We start from the raw sequence: 10,342 nt of genomic DNA, 5'->3' as shown, positions 1-10,342 counted from the left end.
ACCTCTTCCTCTGATTTCTCCTCGACGCTGCCCCCTGCTGGCTCCTCGGTGATGCTTTTCTGGGGATGCAGGTTAGATGGGTTCTTTCGGCGGATGGAGCCACGGGACACGTCTGTAATGCTTTGAATCTGTGGGGTAAATATGTATCTAATGTTTTAATGTCATTTTATCTATTATGCATAGTTTTTCTTTATAAAGATTCACTTCTGGTACAACTGAAACTAAAAAAAGGGGTGATTCAAATTTCTCAGGTTCTCAAGAGAATAAAACAACAATAGAATATTACTCCATTTTTAGGCATTTTGGAAAATTATGCTTATTTATGAGCTTAAATTTTAAGACCTATTATCCTGTATCCATTTAGAGTTTGCATTAAATATCCAGTATTTACTATGGTTTGTTCATGATCCCCTAGACTTTACTTTTAATGCATTATTCAGTTTCCACTATTAATTGTTCCTTATCTACTATGGATTATCTAGTTTCAATAATAATAATATATTCAGTATCAACTATAAATTACTTAGTATGTACAATGAATAACCAATTTATTAGTTTAAAAAAGTGTTCCTGTTACTTTTATGAACTACAGAACGTAACTCTTTAAATTCAAGGGTTATTATTTTTTTATTTTATATTTTACCGTCAGTGTCCATTATAGTGATTTAGTATCTATTATAAAATATATAATATTCACTATAAATTTTAGAATAATCACTATGAATTATTAAGTATCCACTATGGAATATACAGTATGCAATATGGTATAATAATAAGTATCTACTATGGTTTATTCTACGGTGGCCGAGAAAGCCCAGCGCAGTGCAAATTGAAAAGCGCTGCAAAAGCACAAAACACATCCATCAAAATTACAACACAGGCGCAGCAAATAGAAAAACGCGCTGCAAATAGAAAAACGCGCTGCAAATAAAACCACAACACAACGGAAGTGAGTCACAACACAACGGAATTTTCCCGGGGGACCTTAAAAGATGCTGTACCAGCTGTATACAAAGGACAATAAGTGGCAAACAAGCTTCTGAAAAGTAAGTTATGTTTATTACCTGTGATTACCACGGTTGTGTGCATATTATTAAAAGTTCTGCTTCACAAAACGCCTTGTTTGCCACTTATTGTCCTTTGTACACATAGTGAAGTCCGAGACGTTACTGAAGACGCAGCTTAGCTGGTACAGTATCTTTTAAGGTCCCCCGGGAAAAATCCGTTGTGTTGTGACTCACTTCCGTTGTGTCGTGGTTCTATTTGCAGCGCGTTTTTCTATTTGCAGCGCGTTTTTCTAGTTGCAGCGCGTTTTTCTATTTGCAGCACGTTTTTCTTTTTGCAGCGCGTTTTTCTATTTGCTGCGCCTGTGTTGTAATTTTGATGGATGTGTTTTGTGCTTTTGCAGCGCTTTTCAATTTGCACTGCGTTGGGCTTTCTCGGCCACCGTATTATTCACTACATAATGTGATTATTTTTTTTATCCACTACAATGTATTGTACAGTATATTCTCTATGATTTAACCTATATACAACTCTGGGAAAAAATAAGAGACCACTTAAATATAATGAGTAACTCCGATTTTACCAAATTGAAAACCAAAGTTATTCAAAAGCAGTGTGTAAGACTGGTGGAGAAGAACATGCCAAGATGCATTAAACTGCGATGCATACAAAACAGGGTTATTCCACCAAATATTGTTTTCTGAAAACTTGATTTCTTTGTATTATTTAAGGTCTGAAAGCTTTGCATCTTCTTTGTTAATTCGGCCATTTCTCATTTTGTTCAAACAAATGACAATATTTTTATTTGGAATTTGGGAGAAAGGTTCTTTATAAAATAAAACAACAATGGTCATTCTACTTAAACATATACCTTTTTTCCCCAGAGCTGTACTATGAATTATTTGATATTCACTATAAATTATTCAGTATCTACCACAAAATTCTACGAGATGTTCCTTTTATATATATTTTATTGGTGTTCCAGACCTCAGGTTAACCTTCGCCATTCCTGTAACTTGTCATTCCTTTTTACATTGGAAACTAAAGCAAAGGCTAACTGGGAGAGCTGTGCTATAATCTTATTACCTCCTTCTGGGTTGTGGTTATCAATTATTTGAATTTTCAGAGTGCAAGGCAGCTGCTCAGAGGAGCCACGGCTGTATAAATCTAAATCTTTGATTAAGATTTTGATTATTATGAACAAGCCCATAGCCCTGAGGTCTAAGACAGCTGATAAAAGCTGATCATTTAGATGACTTATTGCATGTCACTGTAGACCTTTAGATGTTTCTGGAGATTAGTCAGCTCCCCATTTAGACACATACCTCTCTCTCCCGCTCGTTTTTGGTCAGGTGCATCTCTTTGAGGATCTGAGACCTCTGCTCCATCACCAGAGTCTTCTCATAGGTGTAGGCTGTGATATCACTGTCGTTCTTTGTGTAGACATAAAATAGTGCATATTAGCGTGTATTTCCATAAATGTGTGTATCCCTGTGTGTATGCCAGTGTACAGTATGTGTATGCCTGTCTCACCATTTCCACGACCTCCACCTCAGCATCGAGGCGCAGGTGGTAGAGGAAGGTCATCACGTCCTTCTTCATTTGAATGCTGTTGTCATCCATCTGAGCCACAGTGAAGATGCGCATCTTACATTTCCTCCACACCTACGAACACAAATACATACATATATGCCTCATTAAAAAAAACAACACTTGAGTGAGTTGTTTTACTCAAAAGCTGAAATGTATTTGCAGAAAAAAAGTGCGATGTGCAAAAGTATTCATCACACTTATTTCATTAGAACTGTCGTACAAAGTTTTAGGGTATGTCTCTACCAGCATTGTGCATCCAAAGACTGAGATTTTTGCACAATAGCTCAAGTTCTGCCAGGTTGGATGGAGAGCATCTGTGAACTGTATTGTAAAAATGGGTTAAAATGTCTAAAAAGTTATTTTTTTTGTGGAGGTTTGTATTTTTGTAAAAAGGTTAAAAATATTTTTGGGAGCTTTTCATTTCTTGCTTTGACGTCTCTGCAGGCTGTGTCCCTCTGCTGCTGCAGTACCTCCATCAGACGAGTGAGAGCTCTGAGATGGATGTGTGCTATACCTGCAGATGTTCATTGCAAGATGTGAAGATTTATTTGGTTTAATCTGTTTCAGAATAAACAGAGTGGAAAGCAGCACTGGTTTGAGACTCATTTACTGGCCGTACAGTGGTCATTACACTACCACATAAAATATTCTTTGAACTATTCTAAACTATTCTACTGTAGCTTTGGCTACAGTCATTCTCCTTCCCAGTCTCAAGTCTTTTGCAGCCTCCAACAGGATTTCTTCCAGGATTGCCCTGCATTTAGCGCCATCCATTTTCCCATCAACTCTGACCAGCTTTCCTATCTTTTTGGGTGAAAGGCTATGTCTTGTTAGGTTTGCAGTTGTAGAATACTTTTTCCTTTTTTGGATGATGGATTGAACGGTGCTCCCTGTAAAGCTCAAAGTTTGGGATATGTTTTTATGGCATAACCCTGCTTTAAACATCTCCACAGTTTCATCTCTGACCTGTCTTAGTCTTCAAGATGCTGTTATTTCACTAGTGTTCTCTAACAAACCACTGAGGCCTTCACAGAACAGCTGATTACACACAGCTGGACTATATTAAATAATTCAGTGACTTCTGAAGGCAGCTGATTGCACTGGATTTTATTAAGTGGTTTCAGAGGAAAGGGAGCTGAATATTTTTGTACATCACACTTTATTCCGTTTTTTATTTGGTTAAAATTTTAAAAACACAATTATGTGCTACTTTGTGTTGGTCTATCACTTAGAATCTTAATAAAATACATTTAGTTATAATGTAATAGTAAGGTAACAAAAAAAATGTTCAAGGTGTATGAATACTTTTGCAAGTCACTATCAAAAAAGTGATATGGGGTGGAAATGCCATCAATCCACTCCTGGACTCATGAAAGCATGACCTGAGAAGCATTAAACTGTCAATCCTCAAAACATGCTGTCGCGTCAGCACCTTAGTCGCTGGACCACTCAGAGCCATGTAGATCTCTTCTATATTTTAGATGATGATGATGATTCAGCAGTCTATTACTGCAGAAAGTAAGAATGTAACGGTGTGTGTGTGTGTGTGTGTACCTTGTGCTGTCGCAGGAGGAAGGGCAGGAGCATGAGCATGCCTCCATCATGTACAATCCACCAGACGTCGATGTGGCCCTCAGTGAAGCGCTCGCCGTTCGAGGGGTATGCAGAGATGTTCTTGGGCACTATCAGTGCCAAGCTGGCTGTGGTGGTCTCCCTTACAACCTCTGAAGGAGAGAAAAAGCCAAACACATATATACACCATATACACCAACATTTATGATACATTCCTTGATGCGTTCTTGGATGCCAGAGCTGGGAATAATGCTGCACTCATGTTGACTGCATTCAGATATCAGCTTTTATTGTTTGGATTGTTCCAGGTTAGAATGCAGAATCCAGAATGCAGGATGGTAGTTCTGGTTGAGAGTACGCTGTGTGCGATTGGCTGCCGCTTCTCACTGGTGTGTGTTGAATGTGTGTGGAATGTAATTGTAAGTGTACTTGAGTGCCTTGAATGGCAGAAAGGCGCTTTATTAGTGTAACTGTAAGTAAGTAAGTAGATTTTCCCAGTCGGTTTAATGAGGTAGAGTCACTTGGAATGACTTTCAGTTAACAGCTGTGCTGAACTTCTTAAAAGTTAATTATCTACATTTCTTGCAGATTGTGTTGTGTAGAGGCAGAGTTGATATAATAGCCCTATTTGAGTAATATATATAATTACATAATATGGTAAAAACTGAAGGTCAGTCAATCCGAAACATTTAAAAAAACTTTCAAAATATCCTCAAATGAAGTCGCAAAGACCATTAAAAATGTTATGATGAAACTGGCTCTCATCAGGACCCCCCCAGGAAAGGAAGAACAAGAGTTACCTCTGTTGCACAGGATAGTTTTATCAGAGTTACCAGCCTCAGATTAGAGCATGTCAGATGAGAGCGCCTAAATGCTTTACAGCAGGGGTGTCAAACTCATTTTGGCCGAGGGCCACATTGGCTGTCCTCTGAGGGCCAGATGTAACTTATAAATGTAATAAAATGTAACCAAATGTAATATAAAATGAATGTAATTACTCCTTAATGTTAAATAACTCTCAATGGAAAAAATGTTTGCTTGTTGCTCTTTTAACATAAATCCTTTTAATTTGTCATGTTATGAAATCCAAAAACTCCATCAATCAAGAACCAAACTATTCAAGTGAATAGAAATGACATCAAATACAAGTTATATTAACTTTGATCAAAACGTTTGATACTGAAATAAGGCTTAATAAATATAAAATCAAAAATTGTGAGCTGTTAAGGACATGTGACAGATTTAGCATTTCCTCAGATTTAGCAGTTCCTCATCCAACCACTAGTCGAAGCTGCAGCAGCAGCAGCACAAGCCCGCAGTCTTTACTGAGTCAGAGCTACAGCCCAGCCACGGGCTACAGGACTCAGCTGAGCCAGTCTGGAGCGTTTTTACAGTTTTTAAAGTTCTTCTGTATAGAAAATAAAGGTTTTAACCCCAATAAACGGATAATACAGCTCTCTACGGTTCATCTTTCAGCCCAAGCAGCTAACAGCAGCAGTTTAGAGCAGCCGTCACAGAGGCACTGCTCGGATTACATTAAAAACAGGTCAGTTAGCGCGCTGCTAACCTCATTATGTTTATAACTACGGAGTTTAGTGGACACACCACGGCTGCAAGGTTAGACTGTTGAAGGCTACTGAAGACTATTAAAGGCTATTGGAGGTTATTGATTCACGTCCTCGTCCTTTGCTGCGGTGAAACTGTGAAAAGCGCTGTCACAGTGATGTTTATTAACATCATTAAAACAGATTTTGTCAGGTATTGTCTTATAAATATTTACACATAACTTATATCTCTCCTAAAAAGCGTTTATTTTGGTCAGTAACACAAAAGGCATACCGGTCTTTCGCCTTGAAGCACAGCCGTCCATCTGCATCAACTTCTCTTTTTCTGGACATTATGGGATAAACATTTGTATGTCTCAAGTCCACCCGCGAAGTTACGCCTTCCCTCCGGCAGGGTTTCCACATCAATGACTACACTGCCGTGTAGTGGCAGTAAGCCGTAACTTTGCGGGTAATACAATCGACAAGCATTGTGGGAAATGTAGTTTTTGGTCAAAGAACGCTTCTGACCTATTTATTATAGACACTAAGATCTTACAAGCTCTCGCGGGCCACATAAAAGGACGTGGCGGGCCACATTTGGCCCACGGGCCTTGTGTTTGACACATGTGATCTACAGAGTATTTTGGTTTAATTTTCCTACATGATTATATTGTTTTTAGATTGTAAAACCACTGAATGAGAAAGTGTGTTCAAACTTCTGACTGGTATTGTATCTGCAACATTGTGAGACTCTGAAATAGGATTCGATGTTAATGTAAACTCCAGTGTCCTACCAATGAAGTTCCTCAGGCGCTGGTTGTCCTCGGCCTGTTTCCAATTTTTGGGGAAGCTTACTAGCACAGTGTTGTGACGTAAGCCCCCGAGCCCCCCGGCCTGGATCAGGTGGGACGTGGCATCCCGCAGTCTAGAGGAGATCACCACCTGACTGAAACCCTTCACCTTCTCAGTTTCCATCAGCTTCCTCAGGGCCTGAGTGAGAGAGAAATGATTTATAATGTACATAGCTTCAGCCTATGTTTAATCCACCGCTGTATGTGTGTGTGTGTGTGTGTGTGCGGACCTGCTCTCCTTTTTGTGCCTGTGCATGGTTGTTAAGATAGGTGCCCTCCACACATGCGCCCACAATGGTCAAGCCTTTGCCTGCCTTCAGCTGATTGGTCAGTGACAGCAAACGTGGCTGCTCTACGTTCTGCTCTGCATCCAAACCCACCAGCACCATAATCTGAGGCCTGAGTGGGAGAGAGAGAAAGAAAGAGAGAAACACAAAGAGAGATGTCAGAGAAATATGTTCTTTTAGCAAGATTTGAATTAAAAAAAAAATCTGAAGAAGAATGTCAACATTTAATCATTTAAGTGAGAAGTTATTGTGAGATGAGAGACTCAGGAATACTGCACATTTCTTGGGCATTAAAAAATTAATACCACTTGTTAAAAAAGTTAACACTTCTTTAATTTCTCCAAACAAACTATTTACTATCTAAGGAAAGAGTATTTTGGGTATATACAATACTGCTTAAAATTAAAGAGTGTAAACTATATTTTCCATTCAATGGAACATTTCTATTAAAAATGCTGTGTATTTTAGGACTAGGCTTAAGTCTAAAAAAAAATGCCCCTTTAACTACAAAGACTACAATTAATTAGAGAAACTTGTAAACTTGTATGCGTGACACGTTAATACTTGCTGTTTAAGTGTCGTAAGTTATCAATAAATACTTATTTGAGTGAGGTAGGGGTGGGCGATATGGCCCTAAAATAATATCACAATATTTCATACTGAATAAAACAAATATTTCAAGTATACACTACTGCAACAAAATGAAAATAAAATTTTATTATTGTTTACAATATGATATGGCCACCCCTAAATGAGATATAAAAAAAATAAAAACATTTTTATCAGATTTGTGACAGTGCTGAAAACAGTAAAAAAGCATTACCCTGATGTGATAATAAGAGGTGGGTGATATGGCATGATGTTTCAGGGTATAATATGATATTCAAAAAATTTGGCGATACTATTGCGTGCGAAACAATATGGCACACCCCTAGTGTGAGGTGTAACTTAAATGAGGTAAAGGAACATTGTGCAACATTTTTTAGTTCATATTTTCACACTGTTTTAGATGCTTAAATTTCATAAAGGGTCATTAAAAGGTGAATGAAGGTTCTCTCAGCCGCATTTGTATTGGAACAGATGGTATTACTGCACTGCAGCATTTACACAGACAACACATTCACGCTTGCCTCATAACAACTAGAAACAGACACACAAACCCAGATAATTCTGTACCTAACAAAAGTAGAAGTCTTTTCTTTAGAGAAATTATATATGAAGCCAGAGAGCAGTGAGTACTGTTTACTACACTTTCTCTTAAAGACTCTTAAAAACTAGAGAAAACTGGTACAGAAAGATGTCTGGCTGACCCACATGGCAACACCTTTAGCTCAGCTTTACACTGGACTAAGTCTACAGGCTCAGTTTCAGTAGGGAACAGAAAAATGAGAGGTCTGACAGGTGAAGTGATAAGCAGCATAAGTCATTAGTAAAATGACAAAATAAAAGGACAGCTTGTCTCGCTTGTCTTCTGCATGTATAAGGTGCTCTTTAGTTGCATCTGAGACAATTAGTTAAACGCTTAAATAATACTCATTCAGCTCTGGAAAAAAATAAGAGACCACTTAATGATGATGTTTTTCCTTTATTTTACTAAATTGAACCTCTGGAATATATAAGCGAGAAGAAGATGGATGATCACAAGCCATCAAACCAAACTGAACTGCTTGAATTTTTGCACTAGTAGTGGCATAAAGTTATCCAAAAGCAGTGTGTAAGACTAGTAAGGGTGAACAAATGCATGAAAACTGTGATTAAAAAAACACCAAATATTGGGTTATTCCACCAAATATTGATTTCTGAACTGAATATGATCTTGTTTTCTTTGCATTATTTGATGTCTGAAAGCTCTGTATCTTTTTTTGTTATTTCAACCGTTTCTCATTTTCTGCAAATAAATGCTCTAATTGACAATGTTTTTATTTGGAATTTGGGAGAAATGTTGTCTGTAGTTTATAGAATAAAATAACAATGTTCATTTTACTTAAACATATACCTATAAATAGCAAAATCAAATAAACAAGTGTTCTCTAAATTTTTTTCCCCAGAGCTGTAAATACACCAGAAGAAAGTGTGTTTTCTATGTACATCCACCCTATATTTATCATAATCATGTAACCAGTAGAACACGAACATGAAGAATTTTTTTATTAGCAGTGCATTATGTCGGTGTGTGTTACTGACCTCCAGTTCTTGGTATGTGGGGGTCCTTCCTCCAGCCTCATCAGAGCATAACGAGCAGCGCTGAGAGAAATCCCACGTATCCCATCACCCCACTCTTTCTCTGCCCTGAGAGACAACAACACACAGCGTGTACTCACAAATCATTTGGATTTCATTATTAGCACTTAAAGTAATTACAGTGATCTCCTCTGCTCCCCACTTCTACAGTATATATATCAAATATCTGAGTGATATCTCACACTGAGCAACATAAGGCCATTTCACTCCACAGTAAATTGTGTTAAATGACAGAACAGTGTCATTGATCCAGTCTCACCCAGCAGCTCTTTAAACCGAGCAGAAAACAAAACTGCCCAGCCGGGCCAGATAACAAGAGTCTGCACGGCTAAAAATAGCCCTCTGCCAAGTAAGAGAGTGATCTTGTTTGTGTGAGGCCTGAACTTTCTGTTTGGCTTTGTGTCTGTTTGCTGTGCGGTGCTGTACTCAGGACAGCCGCCTGGGAGTGCTTACCCACAGAACTCGATATATTTGTAGATGCAGCCGGCGATGCCCATGGCCACGATGGCATAGTACCAGGAGCAGATGAACATCAGGGAAAGACACAAGCTCATACCCAGGAAAGACAGAGCCCTGGATAAAATAAAAAAAATATTCCAGTGAACCACAGTTTCAACACAAAATATTTGAACTATTCTCAAATTTAAAGCTAAATAACTGATACCTTACCTTATTTTTCGCACTGTAAGGTGTACTTTAAATCCTTTAAATAATCACCAGGGTTCCTTATAATCTGGTTTGCCTTATGTATGAATTTTACCAGTCAGGTTGTAAAGAGCAGTAAAGCCACTCCACTGAGGTACAGCATTATACAGGAGTTTCAGTTTAGTTCTACAGCCCTGATGCTGCAACAGTATTAGCCGTTAACCGCGCTATGTGCTAGCTTTTTGGCCGTTCAGAGGTGAGTATATTGGACTGTAGCCTACGTGTTTACAGCATTAAAAAAAGCTACGTGGGATGAACCGCTAGCTAATAGCGCCCTGGCTTACTGAAACACTCCAGGTTCCTCAGTGTAGTGCTGTCAGGCACAACTAGTGCTAGTTCTAGCAATTAGTGCTAATGCTAAAGCTGCTGCACTCTACTATAGTGAAAATTCGGGAATCTAAGCTTACTGTAAATAAACGGAAGCACTTTACTTTACTCCACTGAAAGTTAACATCCAGCGCTTTAAAATATATATATATATATTTATTTTTTACAGAAATTACAGTTTCGTTTACTTAACTTAGCTTTACAGGTCTCACTA

At 38.3% G+C, this 10,342-nt stretch overlaps 1 protein-coding gene across 3 annotated transcripts in view; it reads right to left on the bottom strand.

The window, feature by feature from the left end:
* slc12a5b (solute carrier family 12 member 5b) overlaps positions 1 to 10,342 on the bottom strand; it is a 119,202-nt gene that overhangs the window by 22,725 nt on the left and 86,135 nt on the right. For all 3 annotated transcript variants that reach the window (XM_022670669.2, XM_022670667.2, XM_022670668.2), the window contains exons 15-22: positions 9,550 to 9,669; positions 9,040 to 9,144; positions 6,799 to 6,967; positions 6,512 to 6,707; positions 4,153 to 4,322; positions 2,539 to 2,670; positions 2,331 to 2,438; positions 3 to 128 (exon numbers count right to left, since the gene is read on the bottom strand). In XM_022670669.2, the coding sequence (XP_022526390.2) occupies positions 3 to 128; positions 2,331 to 2,438; positions 2,539 to 2,670; positions 4,153 to 4,322; positions 6,512 to 6,707; positions 6,799 to 6,967; positions 9,040 to 9,144; positions 9,550 to 9,669 (1,126 nt within the window). The remainder of the gene's footprint in view (positions 1 to 2; positions 129 to 2,330; positions 2,439 to 2,538; positions 2,671 to 4,152; positions 4,323 to 6,511; positions 6,708 to 6,798; positions 6,968 to 9,039; positions 9,145 to 9,549; positions 9,670 to 10,342) is intronic.

Source organism: Astyanax mexicanus, chromosome 12 (assembly GCF_023375975.1).
Source record: "Astyanax mexicanus isolate ESR-SI-001 chromosome 12, AstMex3_surface, whole genome shotgun sequence".
Lineage (NCBI taxonomy): Eukaryota > Metazoa > Chordata > Actinopteri > Characiformes > Acestrorhamphidae > Astyanax > Astyanax mexicanus.
Note: the sequence above shows the minus strand (reverse complement) of the source record. Positions and strands in the feature narration are given on the sequence as shown.